The following is a 20,280-nucleotide window of genomic DNA, read 5'->3' on the forward strand; positions in this document are numbered from 1 at the left end:
CCAATGTTTGTGATTTCCTTTAGATCAAATTTATATATTCAGTTATTTTAGGAATTTTGTTAATTTTACTTTAAGAGAAAAAAAATCTAGAAATAAAGTTTTTAAGAGCTTAAATATCTATAAAATATAATTTGTAAAACATCAAAGAAAGAAATCTAAAGCCCTAGAATAATTGGAGATATCCCATTTCAAAGCATGAATAAATTTAGCAGCATAAAAATGGTAATACCATCACTTTAATTACAGATGATTTGATAATATGTATAAGTGACCCAAAAATTCCATAGGGAAGCACTTTCAGTTAACTAACTCAGCCAAGTAGCTGTATGAAAATTAACTCATAACAATCAGTAGTCCCCTTATATAAATCAATAAATGGTCTAAGAAAAAAAATGAGCAAAAGCTGGTTTTTAAATGGCCTCAATAGTATAAAATTTCTCAGAATATCTCTATGCAAGCAACTGAAAGACTTGCATGACAAAAACTTTAAGCCATTGAAGAAGATACTTGAAGATGGAACTATTCCTCATGCTCATGAATCAGGAGAACTAGCAGAACAAAAAGCAATGTACATAATCAATATGATTCTCATGAAAATCCTAATAGAGTTTTTCAGAGATCTTAAAAGAACAGTCCTCAGCTTCACATGGAAATACAAGCAAACACATTCACACACACACATACATACACACACACACATACACACACACATACACACACACACGGTAGCATAAATGATTCTGAATAACAGTAGAATTGCTTTGAGGTATCACTGTCCATTGATTCCAATTTAACTACAAAGCTACAATAATAAAACAATTTAATATTGCACAAAAAAGAATTGATGATCAACAGGACCACAGTCCAATACCAAGTATAAATTCACACACCAATAGAAAGGTGATACTTGGTAAGGATAACAGAAATATGTGTTGGAAAGAAGACAGCATCAACAAACAAAAGAAAAATCAGTGGGCAAACTGCATAGCTCAGTGTAGAAGAATCATACTAGATTCATGGTTAAGAGGCTACACAAAATACAACTCTCAGTAGATCAAAAATAGCAACAGAAACAACAAAAACAAAGAAACCAAAATAGCTACATAGATCCAACTCCTAGGCAAAGAAGAGGACTCATTGAGCAGAACAATGTTAGCATAGGCAGTAAGATCAACAAGTAACATATTGGATCTCCTGAAAATAAGAAGCTTCATTCTTTCAACAAAGTTGCAACCCACTGGATAAGAAAAGATTTTTAGTAACTCTATGTGTAATAAAGAGCTAATATCCAAAATATACAAAGAACTCAAGAAAACAGCACAAAAATTAAATTGGTTGCAGATATAAATAGACAATTATCAACAGAGAATGATACTTAAAGTAGTGTTCAACATCCATAGTTATCAGGAAATTATAAACAAAACGACTTTGAGATTTTTATACCAAGCCCTTCATAATTGTCAGGATCAACAAAAATAAAATTATCTCATGCTGGCAGGAATGTTGACTTCGAATGACAGTCATCCTTCAATTAGAAATCTACTAGGAACCAATTTATGGTTTACACTTTGTAGACAAGGACGTCATCAAGTTTTCTGGTCATGCTGTACCTGTCAGCACAGACAATGCAACAGACACATACTAGAATTAACAGAACTCGGGAATGTTACTGGTGTGGAATAAAAGACATAAAGAGTTAGGTCTATGTCCAATAATAACATATGAGTCCCTGACTTTCCTGGATTGGGTAGAGATATTGAGTTTTGAATAAGTAGGAGCCCAATGAAATAGCATGTTGAACCTGGAAACAACTCAGAGACTGCCAATGTCATTTGTGGCATGAATGACGGGTGGCCTCCTTCTCCAATCCATACCTCAGAATGACGTTTTAAAACATATACAGGAATAGAAAGTCCTGAGTCTCTGAATAAGCTATCTGAGGTCAAAGAAATTCTATGTAATTCAGTCTAGAGGATATCAATGTTTCATTGTTTACCCTTTCCCCTGTGACCTCTCTAATGAATTGAGAATGTTATGAAACCAATACATAGCTATAATGAGAGAGTCTTTACAATCCTGCCACTTGAAAGAAAATGTGTCATTCTTATGGTTGTATCTTTATAAAAGCCAGAAAATATTTATTTAGTTGGGTTAAATGACTAGAGTTTAGTTTAACAGTATTAATTGTATGCAAGTAAATATAAACACTGATTTTATAAGTAATAACTGTTAAAAGGATTGTTATTTATAATATTTTATTAGCTAAGTAAAATAACTCATGAGTGGTACTATTTCTTTAAGTTTTCATTGAGAGAATTATAACAGTTGGACATTTTTAAAACAACTTTATTTTAAAAAACAAAAATAAAAGAACAAATTTTAAACATTTTTGCATAAATGTATATGAATACATTTTTGTCAGTGATTGGCTTTTTTTTTTTAAAGGTTTGATAGTGTGCATTAAGGTCTTACTAGTTACAATGAGCAAAAATTACATGTAAAAGAGGATGTAACCCGGAATTAGTCAAAGTTTTCTTCGGGTGTAAGGATTGAGCATAATGGTTTTTTTTTTTTTTTGTTTGTTTTTTTGTTTGTTTTTTTCTCTTGAACTTCACACAGTCAGTGAGTTGTTTCTGGGGTGTTCAGAGCTTTCTGGGGTTAGTATCCCATTATCAGTGAATGCATATTATGTCTGTTCTTTTGTGACTGGATTATCTCACTCAGAATGATATTCTCTAGATACAACCATTTTCTTAAGAATTTTGTTAAGTCATTGTTTCTGATAGCTGAGTAGTACTCCATTGTGTAAATGTACCAAAATTTTTGTATCCATTCATCTACTGAAGTACATCTGGGTTCTTTCCAGCTTCTGGCTATTATAAATAGAGCTTCTATGAACATTGTGGTGCATGCATCTTTGTTGTATATTGGAGTGTCTCTGGAGTATATGCCCAGAAGTGGAATAGCTGGATCTTCAGGTAGTACCAAGTCCATTTTTCTGAGGAACCTCCAGACTGATTTCCAGAGTGGTTGTATCAGTTTACAACCCCACCAACAGTGGAGAAGTGTTCCTCTTTCTCCACAACCTAGCCAGCATCTGCTGTCATTTGAGTTTTGAATCTTGACCAATCTGACTGGTGTGAGGTAGAATCTCAGGGTTGCTTTGACTTGCATTTCCCTGATGGCTAAGGATATTGAGCACTTCCTTAGATGTTTCTCAGCCATTCGATATTCCTCAATTGAGAATGTTTTGTTTAGCTCTGTACCCATTTTTTAATAGGGTTGTTTGAGTCTCTGATGTCTAGCTGTTTGAGTTATTTGTATACCTTGGATATTAGGCCTCTATCTGATGTGGGGTTGGTAAGATCTTTTCCTACTCTGTTGGCTGCTGTTTTGTTTTCCTGACAATATCCTTAGCCTTACAGAAACTTTGCAATCTCATTAAGTCCCATTTGTCAATCTTTGACCTTAGAGCTCTAGCCATTAGTGTTTTGTTCAGGAAATTTTCTCCTGTGCCTATGTGTTCTAAGGTTTTCCCTACTTTCTCATCTAATAGTTTCAGTGTACCTGGTTTAATGTGGAGATCTTTGATCCACTTACACTTACACTTACAAGGAGATACAAAGGGTCTATTTTCATTCTTCTTCATGCTGAGTGCCAGTTGGACCAGCACCATTTGTTGAATAGGCTGTCATTTCTCCATTGAATGTTTATAGCTATTTTGTCAAAGATCAGGTGACCATATATGTGAGGGCTCATTTCTTGATCTTCTATTCTATTCCATTGATCCACATGCCTATTTCTGTACCAGTACCATACAGTTTTTAGCACAATTACCTTGTAATAGTGATTCCCCCAGATGTTTTCTAACAGTTGGACGTTTATGTAATTTTAATTTAACATGACAAGTTAGCTAATTTTTGAGTCAGAGTCACCATACAGTACAAGACTGAACTTGTCTGTATGTACTATGATAACCTAAGAGAGCTTAAATATGTATTATTTCATGTACAAGAGGAAATAATATAGCTTGCTGATATTTGAAACAGAAAATAGACAGGAGAGAACATTGTGATTCTGACCAAGTTAATGAATAAGCTATTATTTTTTTAGTATTTCATATTGTTAAATCATACACGTCAGTGTTAAAAAGTGTAAAATTAATACACAGAAGTGTCTTTATCAAGGAAAACAGGAATGTAGTGTTTCAGAACATATAAGGATTAGATTAAGGTTATAGAGTCCAGGGGAGACAAGAGAGTGATTACTCTGAGAATATTTCAATTTTCTGCATTCTATCAAGCATCAGTGGGATCACTTCTGCATCATAAATACTAAAATTATTAGAAATTCTATTATGTCATTGTTTAATTTTGCATGAATTAATATGAACTATTTTAAAATAGTAACTTCTAAAATAATTTTATTTAAATCCTCTAACTAGTAAAGCAAGATTAACCATGTTTCATTGGAGTTTCATACAAAATTATTGTGGCAAGGGATAAATTGTATTTATCAAGGTCCCAAAAGTAGAGATATAAAACATGGGTATGAGTAGATGAACTAATTGTCTTTGCTCTCTATTAAATGGTAGCATTTCTGATGGAGATTCATTGCTCATTATTGGAAACTCAGCCAACTATGACTTTTCAAAGCACCACTCTAATGTTCTTACATCTCTAGGTGACAATAGGAACACTCTGCCCTGAATATCTTTCCTGCTTTCTCTGTGTTATATGCCATTCTCTCCTACTTCTTTGAATGCACTTGCTTTGTCCTCTTTACATGGTTATCTTTCCTGCTCCGAGAGTATTTCAGATCTGCAGATCCACACTAGCATTCCTTCTCCTCATATCTCTTTGCTTCTCGATACATAGTCATTGATTTCTAGTCTTTGAATGTTGATGAAATGAACTAAAGATTACCGTTACAAAATATCTTCCTGAGTGAGGTAACACAGACCCAAAAGGACATCCTTGGTGTGCACTCACTAATAAGTGTGTATTAGCCCCCCCGCCCCCAAAATACAGAATCATCAGGACACTCCACAGAACTGAAAAAGGTTTACAACCCAAAGGGCCCAAGTGAGGATGTCTCAATCCCTCTTGGGAGGGAAAAGAAGTCAATCACAAAAGTGGATGGAGGGAGAGTACTGAGTAGGAACAGGGACAGGGCAGGGTGGGTAGGGGAACATGATTGAAATTGGGTGAGGGAAAAGGACTGAAGCATCTAGGGCCAGCAGAAAGAATGGAAACAGGTAACCTTCGGAGGTAGAAGGTAGGGTAGCCACCAGAATGTACCAGGGACTTGAGAGGTAAGAGAATCCCAGGACTCGAAGGGAGTAACCTTTGATGAAATGCCCTACAGTAGGGAGAGCGAACTTGTAGAGCAAATTCCAGCAGAAAGACAGAGCATCAAGTAAGAGCTGGAGTTGCCATCCCACAGTCAAAGCTCTGACCCAGAATTGTTCCTGTGTTTAAAAAAACAAACAAAAAAAAAATGCAGGAACAAAAATGGAGAAGAGCTTGAGGGAATGGTCTCAGCGACAGGCCCAAGGTGGGATCCAGCTTAGGGGGATATCCCAAGGCCTGACACTACTACTGAGGCTATGGAGGGCTCACAAAAGGGGACCTATCATGGCTGCCCTCTAAAAGACCCAACAGGCAGCTGAAAGAGTCAGATGCAGATATTTACACCCAACCAGTGCACATCAGATGGTGAACCCTGGGGTTGAATTAGAGATAACTTGGAAGAGACTGAGGAGTAGAGCAACCCTGTAAGTGGACCTGTATTCTCAATTTACCTGTACCCCAGAGATCAGTCAGACAGTGGACCACCAACCGTGCAGCATACACCAGCAGATATGAGGCCCCCAACACATATACAACAGAGGATTTCTGGGTCTGGAGGTCTGGGTTCAGTCTGAGAAGATGTGCCTAACCCTCAAGAGACTGGAGGCCCCAGGTTAATGGGGAATTCTGATGTGGTGAAGTCAGTTATTTTCAGAGGATTGTGGAAGGTAAGGACATCCTTTTGAAGACAGGCGTCAGAGGAGGTAGGATGTGATGTGGAAAATAATCAGAGAGTGGACTGGAAGAGGATCAAATCTAGAGTGTAAGAAATTAAATAAAATTTAAAAAATAAAAGAAATTTCTGATTCATGCAGCTTAGTGACAGAGGACTTCAAAGGTGTATTTCAACATAACTTCAGTCCCCTGTGTTTAATGCAAAACTCATTATCCATGGCATCTCAGATCTAGCTTTGACTTTCTTCCAATAGCCCAGGTCATAGAAAATCATTATCATCTTCCCCATTTGCTAAAGTCGATAAATAACATAAGTTTTTATTGCAAGAGTATCTTCTTTACCATTCCTAACCAGTTACAGAAGCATTTTCACTTTAATTCTAACACATCTGCTAATATCTTCCACCACTCTGTCTCTTGTTAGCATCACGATACTAAGAACTGTGCTCTCCTGTTTGATTCCTGCAATCAACTTTGGTCCAGCGAAGGCTCGTCTTCCCATTGTAGGGGAATGCTAAGGCGCTGAGGTGGGAGAGGGTGGTTGGGCAAATGAGCACCTCCATGGAGGCAATCAGCTCTTGTGTAGTGCTATTTTTATAGCTAATTAGTTCATACTTAACGTCACTTTACACTTCTTAATAACAGTTGTTTGACATTTCAGAGCTCTGGATTTAACTGTTGTAGATATCCCCATCCTCTGAGACAAGTTGTCCATGACTTCCCAAGTCTTTGTGATTCTAGTATTTCCTTATGTCCTCACTTTACCACTGATCCCTTACTACACTCTCAGTTAAAAATAGGGAGCACTGTAGGAGACAAGAGTCATAGACTTTCTTTCCTGGTCATAAAAAAAAATTATTACCTTTACTGAACCTGTGTCAAAAGTACTGATGTAAAGTTGACTGAGTCAAAACTTTATTGTCACCACAATAGAATAAAAGTGCCTCCTAAATCTGACAATGCATCTGTGTAAGTTTGCAAAAAAAAAAAAAAAAAAAAAAAAAAAAAAAAAAAAGGTCACAGTCCCTTCAACACCCATAACTTATAGCTCTGCCTACAGCTTTGTGTGCCCAACTCTGCCTCAAACAATGGCATCCGTACAAGTTTGATTAAGTTGTTCACTTACCATATTGTAGGTGGCTCAGAACCTTCTATTTCTAGGTAGTCGTATTTTTCTTCCAATTGGAAATCTGTAAATATCAGTGAAATGGTGTCCCCTGGCTCTGCTACAATGGTCCACGTGCAGTCGGCATTGTTGTGGTATTCATTAGGGAAGCCCGGACTGGATACAATGCCACTGGAACCTCTCAGTGTTCCCCCACAAGCATCTTCGGCTGTGAACATCAATAGGGACGTATTAAAATCTAAATAAGAAATCTTACTGAGTAACTTCAACATTTATATATGAACATAGAAATCCACTTGTAATAATTGGTAAGTCCAAGAGAAATATTGCTCTTTCATATTTAATTATAAACCATATCTTGGCAATCTATAATCACAGTTTGAAAATAGAAATAAAAATTGAAAAGAGAATTGCCATCCAAAATTAAAACACAGTATAATAAAATACAGGACTTTTTCATGTTTAAATGAAGAAGTGAGTAATATTTTTTTAAAAAAACGTGTTTCCTAAAGACACCAATGGGAAACATTGAATCATTTCACGTTTTTGTTGATTATGGAATGTCTTTATTTTTATTGTACTTATATATAAATATATGATTGAAAGACAATATGATATAGTTTTCCAATGGAATCTTTCAGAAGCTACTAAACAATTTGATAGTGGCACAATTGATATTAAGCTATGTATCACATGCCCAGAATATTTTAATTAAATGGAAATTATATACCTTACAAATTCCCCGGGAATATATAAATTCATAATCCAGTGTACATATTATACTATACACATCAATATGCATATTTATATAAGCATTCATCAACACAGATGTACATTATATATATTTTTCAGCTAAATTTCATCTTTTAGCTATATTTCTGGTTTGTAAATAAAGCCTCCTGTAGATTCTATACTTATGCTGATAGTGTATATTATGAGAGTGTTTACATGAGCATCTGTGTTAATATGAGATTATAAGAGCAAAGATTGCTTTTTTATAAAGGAATTGAAGTTAAAATATTTGCCTATCATCACATCGTTCAGGTCAATCAAGTTATTAGGTTACAAACTCGCTTGTGCATAAATTACACTGTGATTTATGTTGCTGCCTTGACGAGTTCAGGGAACCCCTTTAACATAAGTCATTGGAGGAAATGTTTGTTTCAATAATAACCTATTATAAGTTGATGAAATGGAGCATTCCCAGAACATCAATAAATATAGAAGAAAAAAATGTTTTGCTTAACTCCATCATGGGCAGGGAGTCACATCTTGTTTTTCATGGAAACAACATCATTACTATCTTGTATGAGTGAAATTGTGTTGGCATTTTCTCCCTTGTTATGCTGCCTAAGTACATGAATATTTAGCAGCATAATTTATTATCTGCAGCATAAATACACCTTCCAAAAGACACATTCCACCTCCTTCACAGACACTTGCAAATTTGATATGCAGTTTTGTCATTATTTCATAGTGTATCTAGTTTTTATTTGCTGTGGATATTCTAAAGATTAGTTTATAATTATATAATATCCCCTTCCCATTCCTTCCTCCAAACCTCCTCGTACTCCCCACTAATGAAAATTAGAGGTCTTGTTTACTCCTTCTACCCTATTGCTCTACCTGTTTATTTATTAAAATATATATGAAAAATTAGAACATATGCAACAAAATATACAAGCAAGACCCCATAATTTTGAAAGGGAGATAGGATGAAGATATTGGAAGATTTGGTAGGAGGCAGGGGGAAATGATGTAATAACAAAATAACCTACTCCCCAAAGCCATTAAAGGGGGGCTCTATATAATAGTTCCTTCAGCAACTCTAGATGGGTTGTTTATTTAAAAGCTGAATGTTTATTTGTAAAAACAGTTTACATTTTTTTAAACTATTTTAACTTTAAATTTACAATGGAAATGAAGACAACGGCCATGTGTTTGAAGTATTGACTGCTATTTGCCAAACACCAGGAGGAACCAGGCAGGAATTTCAGCTGTAATACTAAAAAAACTATCAACCAGCCTTGATCTCTGGCTTTAATCCATCTTGCAATAAAGTAAGCACAAATGAAATAAGAAAATACGGTATTGTATTTCTATAAATAATAACAATAGCAATACTGGTAGTAATAATAATAGTAAAGTCTTTCTTAATTTCCTACTTGCTAATAAAAAACTACCTCTGTGCATCACAGTATATTAAAATATTTGAATTTCTGCATTTCCAAAAGATGAGTTTGATGTTTATAGCCATGTTAGAAGAAATGTTAATAAACATTATTGGAATAATCTCAGCAGATTGTTACCAAGGTGGCAATGGCTCCATTCGTTCTAACTTTATCTGTCATAATTTTTAAAGTAGATTAAAATTTTATATAGGTAATATATTTTTAGATGCATTAAAATATGCATAGGCCACAAGTGGGAAAACAAAATATTAAGTATCTCTTCAAAGTTTGTGCTATAGAAGGTGAAGAAAATATCAATTCAGCCATTGTAATTAAGTAAAACAGTGCTGACTTTAAAGAAAAGGAAAGATAAAATTATTTTTAATTTTGGATTTTTGGCCACTCCCATAATCTGAATAAAAAATTTTTAAATTTCTAATAATTAAAGAACAAAATTTTCATTTTTATATGATTCTATTATTATAGTATAAATATGTTTTAAAGAACACTCATTCCAATACTATTTAATGAAGTTTGTGTTCATGAATTTTGTTAAGTATATAAATCCTGATATGCCAAGCAAGATAAAAGGTGGCAAAATTTAGTTACAACTTAAAAGAGAGGTATACAATTTATTTCACTATATATTTTTTTCTGGTGTACTATTACAACTCTGCAAGTCTCCCTTACTGAATCAAACACTCCATTAGCAGTTGAGCAGAACTGATGTCCAAGAGCCTTTTTGTTTCCTCCTATGATAGGCACCTGTGTTGTGTGTCTCTTAATTAGATTACTGAGGCACTGGTAATTATATACAGAAAATTGAGGCTGATTTTGTTACAGTAATACTTATGATTAATCACTTAACTATATGAGCCTCTTGTTTAAAGAGAAATAGTTCATATAACAGAAAATTAAAACTAAATGACATATACCTACTAGATTGTTAGTTTTGTAGTCTGTAAGTTATAATAAAATATTTTCCAACTCTTAAAAAACGTTTAAAACACTGGAGGCAAATTAAGTTTCATACAGCTTCTATTTTTTAATACCTGAGTTACATTATTTTTTAATAAGTAGATTATAAGCACATTTAGCTACAGTTGTACACTTTGCACAATCAAGCCTCTTATAACATGATCCATATTTGTAATTCTCTTATTATCTGTCTATTATAGATTTAAGAAACTCATAAGGCTATATACTGAAGATAGAAGTATTTAATATAGTGTTAGTATTTACAATAGCTTCCTTTCCTAAACAGTTGATTCTGTAAATGTGAACATATAATATTGATTTTGTTATTGTTGTTTTTGTTGTTTTAAGATACTGTCATTTTAATAAGTGTGTAATATAGCAAGGGTTACATCTATTTGTTGAACAAAATTTATAATGAATAAGACCCATAAACTAACCACCATAATGTAACCTGGTTTTTGAGCTACCCATGGAACCGAGCTAAGCAAGAATCTCAAAAATTCACAACTATTTAAAAATACAAATCTCAAAAGTGCATTGATGTTAGGTTTCTCATCTTTGAAACTGTGAGACATAGTGGTGTAAATTTAAAGATGGTGTATGTAAAAAGTTTGAAATGCTTTTCGAACACAGTGTAACAACAAAAGCTGAAGATAATGTTCTACGAAAACAGGGTATCCTGCTAGACCATGAGCATAGCAATCATAAAGTAAGCTTCTCATGTCACTTACAAGGGACTTTGGCTGGTGATGAAGACGACAACTAAGCAAGACAAATAAAACTGACACTGACCCGCAGCTCAAGTATCTGCCATCCCTTCTTCTGGTCTTAGAATCATATGGGTTTTAATTGGTTCTAGTGTTTGTAGAAGATAGAACTTTGATGACTGTGAAATTTTATTGAAGCAGCTTTTAAATAATGCACTCGTGCTAGGAAATTGTTTGTTGATGTAGCTGACATGAGGTCATACAATTCCTAAAACCTTGGTTCAGAACAGCCAACATGAAGGAAATCCTGTCTTTCTTCTGTCTTTATCCATTATCTGAAGATGAGAAGTTGCAGATTGTAACTACATTTTGAAGTACACGCCCTGAGGTTTCAGAATAGCGTCCTCATATCAAGAGGCACATGAGAGACATTCATCTCCCTCAGCTGACGATGGTGAAGGAATCAGACTATGGACTTTAATATTTTCCTTCTATCTGCATAAAACATCACATAACAAGGACACTAGAAGAGGAGGAAAATTAAAATGCAATCTCGAAAATATTCAGCCCTGTTTTGAAATAAACCGCCAGGGGGTCATTCTTGCAAGGACTCGGGAAGAAAGAAAGAGAGCTAGAGATAAAGCCTCTGTACTGACGTGTAGACTTGCAGAGTAGAATGCTGGTAGAAATATGGAGAGCAAAGACCACTATGAAATCTCATGAGGTAGAAAGAAGAGTATTAGAAGGGGAATCATAACAGTAAAAGCCACATGGTCCTGGCACACACACAGGCATGGATACTTTTGCAATATAATCGATAACCTGTTCATGAGTAGATATAGCTATAGCCATTTGATATTTGACAATGATGTCCATGTGAATGATCAATAAAAGATGGCGTCTTCAAAAATAGTGCAGAGAAAACCAGGTGTCAGAAAATGAAATTTGACCCATGTCTATTCCTCTGCCTAAAACTAATTCCTAAGAGATCGAGGACCTCAATGTAAAACTTGGGACACGGAAACTGCTAGAAGAATAGGGATCACCATATATGATACAAGTGGGAAAAATACTTTCTATATAGAAATTTATTTGCACAAAAATTTAGGCTGAAAATTGCCATTGAGACCTCATAAAGCTAATAGCTTCTTAACAGTGATCTGAACAGAGTTCTGGAAATAAGAACTAAGAATGATGAAGAGATATCTCACAGATATGCAGCATCCATTAAAATTACGAAAAAGAATACAAAACAACTTTGAGACTCCATCTTACCCTAATCAATAAGACAAATATCAACAGAAGAATCAAAAGAAACTACTAGGGGTTTGGAAAAATGTATAATGTGTTCAGTGTTGAGACTGCAAGCTGGCTTAGCTGCCTTGAATGCTAGTGTAGAGAATCTGATGATGATGGTGATGGTGATGATGATGGTGATGATGGTGATGATGATGGTGATGGTGGTGATGGTGATGGTGATGATGGTGATAGTGATGGTGATGGTAGTGATGATGGTGATGGTGAAGGTGGTGGTGATGGTTATGATGATGGTGATGATGGTAGTAATGATGGTGATAATGATGGTGATGGTTATGATGATAATGGTGATGATGGTGATGATGGTGATGATGGTGATGATGGTGATGGTGGTGGTGACAATGGTGATGATGATGATGATGGTGATGATGGTGATGGTGGTGGTGACAATGGTGATGATGATGATGGTTATGATGATGGTGATGATGATGGTGATGACATTAAGAGTAAATGTATTATTTGACTCAGGCATGGCACTCTTGGAATGTGCCAAAAGGACTTGGCAACCCTACTCTGGAGATACTTGTTCTGCCATGTTCATTATTACACTATTTTCAATAGATAGAATATCAGAACAGTCTAAGTGTCCTTAAACCCCAAAACATATAAGGAAAATGTGGTAAATATACATTGTTATCCTATGCAGCAGTATAGAAAGTGAAATGACAAGTTTTTATAAGTAGAACCATTACAGATCATATTGTGTGAGGTGCAATCCAGAAAGACACATCATAAATATTCCCTTCATTCTGAGCTTTGTAGCTCCAAATCATTCAATGTCAGTATACAAGCCCTTGGGTAGATGCAAAATCCAGGGGAGGAAAAAGGGGAAATTGTGGTACATTTACACAATGGAATACTACTCAGCCACCAGAAACAATGACTTAACCAAATTCTTAAGAAAATGGCTGCATCTAGAGAAGATCATCCTGAGTGAGATAACCCAGTCACAAAAGAACAGACATAATATGCAGTCACTGATAGTGGGATGCTAACCCCAGAGGTTCGCACTGCCCCAGAAACAACTCACAGACTGTGTGAAGTCCAAGAAAAAAACAAAACAAAACAAAACAAAACAAAAGTTGAATTAATTTTGTTTTAATAATTTTGGTCATATGTAGGAATGTGTATTTTTGATTCATTAGTTATAATTTAATTTCTATTTATTTGTTTCTTCTTTGCAATATTCATTCATTAAAGGTTATTATATCATGGTTAAAAAAAAGAAATAAAAAAAAAGAATCTGATATGACATGCAGCTGGTATGTTCTGAATATTTGGGGTTGAATTTATAGGTTAAATTTCATGCTGTATTACGTATAGAATTCGCACTCATGTTCCAAATATTTCTATCAGTAGATTCACTTTTGTTAAGTGAAGTTCATAAGGCGTAAATTAAATGTCTAATAAAAAAATAACAACAATTAAAAGAAAGGGGGCTGGTAATGATTTTGAAGTTTCATTGCTGCTACATAGCTTTTATAATGCTAGAACATGGTGTACACTCTCCTGGGAGAGAAAAGTAATCAACACTTTTACACATCTGTAAACTTGGAAAAATAAAATAACCACTGGCCTGCAAGGTGTGTCCAGCAGTGTTACAGTTTATGAATGTTATGGTTCAATCAACAGTTGTATTACTGGAACATGTCTCTGTTGTTATTTACTTATGATTAACAAAGTTCCTTCCACCTCTAGTTCCTTGGTTGGTTCTTCTTCTTCCTTAATGTGTTTTCAAGATGTACTATATCATCATGTTTCTTGAGATTCTTCCTTAACAATCACTTTTCATGTAAAATAACCTTTCTGTCCGTCTGTATAACAATACCTTAATACATTTTCTTGAGCCAGTCTATTATTATCCAGTGATGTGTTTAATTTTATTTTTTTTTCTTTGATCATCTACCATTGATGTATAAACAACATGGGGAACTAGAATATTGATTTCTCAGTATTAAAGTAATCATGGTTTTATCTTAAGGCTCTAAACAAGGTTAATATTTGATATATATCTAAAGAATATATTATTTAAATATGTTTTCATTTCTCAACATGCTTATAAAATCTGAATGTCATCAGAAGTTATACTTAAAAGTGTGTGCCATAGAACAATAAATTCTGCTTATTAATCATCTGAAACTTTTCAAATCATCCTTATTTGATTCTGAAAGTTTATTGACTTCAATTTGAGCAGCAGTTTCTTAGTTACACATTTTTTTTGTCTTGTGGGTATGGCAGAAATCTTATTTTTCTTGGTGCTACGAATGTCCTCTGAAGTGTAGACGCAATTGACTTATTACTCCCTCTGGCGAATTGTCCCAGCAGGGGATGGAGACTGTCAGGTCAGGCTCCTACATTTCAGTTCTCCTTGCCATGACAGGTTCACTGCTGCTGCTTGTTTCTTATTTTCTACTACAAAACTGAGTAGTAAGACGATAATAGAGAGGGAGGAAAAAAGTAACAAGACCTTGTTCACGAGAGGCCCCATGAGAAACACCAAATATTACACACTGACAGTATCATTTGAGGAATTATACAGTGCCTGTCTGTTTAAATATTGGTGTCTCCTCAGTCTGTTTCAGAAATTTGTATTTTAACGTCTTAGTCTGTTTGGGGAACACTTTTATTGTAGTGAAATCCAGAAGAAATTCCATTGTTACATAATTTCGGGGATGAGGATGAACACTTGTTGTGTACTAAAGGATGCTATTTCCAGTTATTAAAAGAGATAATCAAAATGTCTAAAGATACCGATTTCTAAAATTTGGATCAAGATACAATGTCTAAAATTAATTCAAATATCACCTTATAGACTGTAATTATGCAAAGTCTTTAGACATTGAATTAAGCTAAAAAATAAATGACCATCATAAAATCTGGTCTGTAAAAACAGATTAAAATAAAAAAAAATCTTAGACGTGCTTAAGCCAAGGACATAAAAAAAGTATCAAATTAAAAGAGCACACTGCAGCCAGGTATTTCAAAAGTGAGAAAGACTTAAGAAAAAGGCACATACCCAAGAGGAAATGGGACAAATACAAAAGAAAATACAAAGTAATACAGATAAACATGAACATATAAGAAATGAAATGTCTTTTGTGATTTTTCCAAAGTTCCTTCAGACTAGATCAATACCCACAAGGTGATAACTACAGGTATTGTGGGAAATTTCTAGCCTAAGTGGTTTTTTTTTTCTTTCTTTTTTTTTTTGTATTTTTTTTTTGTTAGCAGTTAACATTGACATATTTATTGACAGAATCATCTATGTCATTTGTAAAATTAAAGGCAAATGCCATGACAACTTCCTGGTAAAATTTACTTTAACAATATTCTTCCAGTCTCTATATTTTAAGAAGACTGCATTTTTAAAATTAGATACTCTCCGCATTCGCATTTCAAATGTTATCCCTCTTCTCCTCCCCCACTCCCATTCCTTCTTCTCCTCCACTTGTCTCCTTGAAGTCATATTACATTTCAAATTTGTTCCCTTAGTAGATTACAATAAAACCAACAACATTTCTCTTGATGATATTATTGCATGTTTTGTGTTGGTAAATTCATATTAAAGAAGATAATTTACACGTTCATTTCTTATTTGATAACTGATATAAAATATTTTAAGTGCCACCTAAGCAAAATACTTTTATTCATATTTTAAATGAGTAATTGAGAAAATGCCCATTTGGAATTATAGGAATATAGGTTGAGGTCACAGTTTAGTCAGAAAAAAAAAGTTGCCTTGAAGTAATGAAGAGCTGTGCTTTACTCCAGAGCATTCATGTGTGCAGCCAGATATCTAGATATCTAGCTTGGTTTGCAATCTCTTTCCTGCAGAGCAGAGACAAGCATACTTGGACTTTCTGAATTCCCAGGCTAGTGCATAGGAGGACAGAACAGTAAGTAGGTACTGATTTAGGATCCCAACCACAATTGTCATCAGCTTTCCAAGTGCACATGGACACGTGTATCTGTACAGATGCCTTTACCTTCACCGACATACATATCTGCCAAAAGAGACAGAAATTATACCCAAAAATGCACGTTAAATACACTCAGCAAAGGGAACTAAAGAGAATCAGTTTATGCTGGATTAATTTTTTTGATTGCTGTAGTAAAGCTTCTCAACAATGCAAGAACTAATTCGTAAGCTCAAAAATAGTCCATTACTAGAACTAAAAGGTAGCAGTGTGATCTGTATCTCAGGAAGATAACTTATTCAGTGCCCAAAGGCAGAGTAGGGAAGGTAAGAGATAGAAGTGTGAAGCACAAAGGCATCTTCTGCTATTTAAGACCTATTGCAGTCATGAAGCATTGCCAACTATGGAAACCGGTAAGAACGGAATGTACAACATTGAATTGTGTGTGAGGGAAGAAACCTTGAGAATGTCTAATGGGAGTTCATGTCTGAGTATGTCATCATTTTAGACAATGGGATAGCCACAGACATGTTCAGAACTGCCTACCAAAGAGTACATTAGCAACTCTAAGGGATTTCCGTGGATCTTGAAGGAAGACTTACTAGGAAAAATAAGGTTTCTGTGAGACAGGGAGGCAAGAAGGTACTGGGGAATTAAACAAACCTAAAATTCAATATATAATCCAAAACTGTTTTAAAGGAAATGGAATTGTGCACACAGATATAAAAACAATGTTGTCTTGAAGATTCAGCGTTGTTAAGAGTGGCAACATTACCAACTCACCAAGACTGTGAGCCTCCTTTCCTTCACCTCTACCTTTGCACAGCAGAGACTCAACCAAAACTTCCTGTATCCAAAACACATTTATCAAAAGCTATAGCTAATCATTGGCCCAGTTTTCAACTTTGGGGTGCCTATTGTTCACGCAGTACATTGCCACCCAGAATTTATCTGGGTCACCTTTTTAGATCGCATGTGCACAGGGGATGCAAACTAATCTTTATGGAGCCCCGAGCCAATTATACTGAGAAAGGAAACCCAAAGCCAAATGTAAATGGGTTCTGGAAAGTCGGCCCTTGTGTATAATGTTTCCTGTTGGCATGATGAACGAAACTTTGGTGGAGTGGTCATGTTAAAAATGAACAGGGATAAAGAACACCCACAATTACATTTGGGTTTTCAGAGGCAGCAATGCTGAAGTTTTTCTAAATGGTTAATTTTAGCATTCATCCAAATGTCAATGAGCCAGTTAGTGAGGTGAAACTACACTTTAAATGATGTCCAAAGGCTTTTTTTTATACAGCGTTCACATTTGCATAAAACCAGCCCATTCTGTGCCTTATGTTTCCAAATCAATTTAGCTTTGTGTGCTAATATTTTACTAGAGCCCTGCAGATAAAGAGGCATGCAGGTCAGCCATGTATGCTGCTTAATCCCCAAAGGAAACCTTCACACTAACAGGCAGAGATTGACACCACACAAGATTAGCAAAAGAATTAGTTATGCACAATCGACTGTGTTAACTATTGGGAAGGGTGTATGCATCTGCTAGGCTTGTGCTTCAAGAAAAGCCTGTCTGCTTGGAGTGTTAATACCTCCAGCATTTTACTATGTGCATCCGAGTGTACTATTCTTTAATGTGATAGATTTATTAGATGTAGCTATCAGCATTACAGTACATGCCAGTAATAAGGCGAGCGTGTAAGCACACAATCACACTTGCTATTAAATTTCAAATCGAAAGAGAAAAACATTGCAGTTATGTCTCTGTCTCGTTCTCTCAATATGTAGTTAAATAGGTTTACAGTCTAACCTTGAAAATGATACGTGGTACTGAAAACCAATCCAAGAAAATAACAGGCACAAACATTCGCATATTAAGCATTTCCTGAAAATATTTATTATCTGAACTTGCTGATCTAAAAATTAGTATAGATTTGTTACTCAAGCCTGTAGTCCCTGGTCATGGAAAATTGGCAAAAAAAGATGGAAGCCAGTCCAGTGTACAGTTCATGGTGTAGCCAGGCTTATGTGGCTATAAAAGACATGGTCTTAACTAGTACAGAATTTTTTATTATTGATCTTAGCCTAAACCCTTCCAAAATCTCCAGTTTTGAGGAAAAGATGCAATTATCCAAAGTTTTAAACTGCACTTTAAACACAGAATATTTTTGACCTTAAAAACACAGTTCCAAACAGACCTTATGGGGTGAGAGGGTCTAAATTGGAGATCTCCATTTGTTTTCTCAGGGAGCCCAGCAAATGAAGGGTGTGAGGATTGTAGGAGCCAGAGGGAATTGAGGATAAGAGGGGAGTACAACCTGCCGAATCAGGGAAGCAGGGCTCCAATGGGCTTAAAGGGACTGAAGCTGCAGGCCCAGAGTCTGCATGGTCTGGATCAGATCATGTACTTTGTATCCTAGGGCTGGTGGCTTGGAGTTTCTGTGGGATTCTGACAGTGGATCTGAGGACCTCCCTGACTCTTTTCCTTAATCTTGGGAGTACTTTCCTCTTCTTGGGCTGTTTTGTCTTATGGTAACTTGTGTCATATTTTTCTGGTATCTTTTGGAGGCTTGTTCTTCTATAAAGGAAAATGGAATCAGAGTGCATCTGGGGAGAGAGGTGGTGGTAGAGGAGCTGTGAGGAAAGGAGAGAGGAAAACCTGTTGTCAGATTATTATATATGAGAATTCATTTTCATTTTTAAAAGGGGGGATACCAAAAGAAAAAACATATAAGAATTCAATGTCATTATTACTTTTTCACATAACTCTAATGCCATCTGATATTTCAAAATTGAACCTGGGTTATTTACTAATTTGTGCTACTATTAAAACATAAATAAATGAACAAGTGATGAAATTATCTGAAGAGAGATTAGTCATTTTGTGCTTAGTGCATCTCTTTCTATTCTTAGATCCATGAGGAAGCAAATCATTGCAGCAGAGATACTTATGCCAATTATGTGATTTCCTTCTTGAGACATCATTTCCTTCTCTACTTGAAGTCTACATGCACTAAATTAATTGCAGCATCCACTGGCTCTAGCAGCTTTGTTGATTGAGTATATGCCCCACATGAATGTTAGACATTGTATTTTCACTTTGTAATTTTAGTCTTATCCACATGCTATTTCAAAATCCAGAGAACCCTGATATACCACAGCAAATTATTATCTTTTAATCAAGATTCAGTTAAACTGTGTAACAATGTGCAATTTCCAATGAATTGACTTATTCCAAACACATCATCCATAGAGTCCCAAGAATGTTTTACTTTATCTGACAAAAGGTAATTAACCCTAAACATGCAATTATAGTTGATAATCAGCTGTTGCAATTAGGGTTTCAGATGAAGGAATGATGACATAACCTTCAAGTATTCCGGTCTAATCACACACATCCTCAAAAATGGAAGTAAGGAAGTAAGACATGGGGAGACAGAAGCAGAGAGATGTGTTGCTTTGGGCTAGGAAGGAAAAAGAAAGGGCTGAAACCCCAAGAGATTGAAAGCAGCCTCTAGACATCAGAAAAGAATTAAGTTTATTTGCAACAGAACCCAAAAAGACCTCAGAACTTTTAGCATCACAGTAACAGTGCAATAAGACCCGCAACAAGTACCTCCCCTACAAAGTCATAAAATAAACATTGTTGTTTTAAAACAATATGTAAAGCCATAGGCTGAGACAGCCTGCCCAAGGAGAGCTAAGCACCCAATGGAGACTCAGATGCACTTTCCCTCCTGAGCCCACAGACGAGCCCACACTCTCTCTCTCCACTATCTGAGGAGAGACCTCTGGGACCTCTCAGGGCACATATAACATGGTACCTCTCGGGTCTGTACTCTTCAAGCCTCCATCTGCACCCAGAGCTAGAGCATGCCCATTACCATCAGAACTCAAGGACTGACCATAGAGAGCCGAACACTCAAGATCAATCTGTCTCCAGAGCTCAAGGCCCACAGACCCACAGGAGAGACAAGTTCTATTCAGAGACTACAAGACCACCTAACATCAAAGATAAGTAGATGGCAAGGGGCT

At 35.5% G+C, this 20,280-nt stretch overlaps 1 protein-coding gene across 3 annotated transcripts in view; it reads right to left on the reverse strand.

Moving 5' to 3' along the window:
• The window catches only part of CSMD3 (CUB and Sushi multiple domains 3), a gene marked incomplete at both ends in the record, with an annotated part of 1,162,760 nt that overhangs the window by 834,187 nt on the left and 308,293 nt on the right, over positions 1–20,280 (reverse strand). For all 3 annotated transcript variants that reach the window (XM_080909303.1, XM_080909302.1, XM_080909301.1), the window contains one exon: positions 7,153–7,360. In XM_080909303.1, coding sequence (XP_080765429.1) covers positions 7,153–7,360 — 208 coding nt within the window. The remainder of the gene's footprint in view (positions 1–7,152; positions 7,361–20,280) is intronic.

This window comes from Micromys minutus, assembly GCF_963924665.1.
Source record: "Micromys minutus genome assembly, chromosome: 33".
NCBI lineage: Eukaryota > Metazoa > Chordata > Mammalia > Rodentia > Muridae > Micromys > Micromys minutus.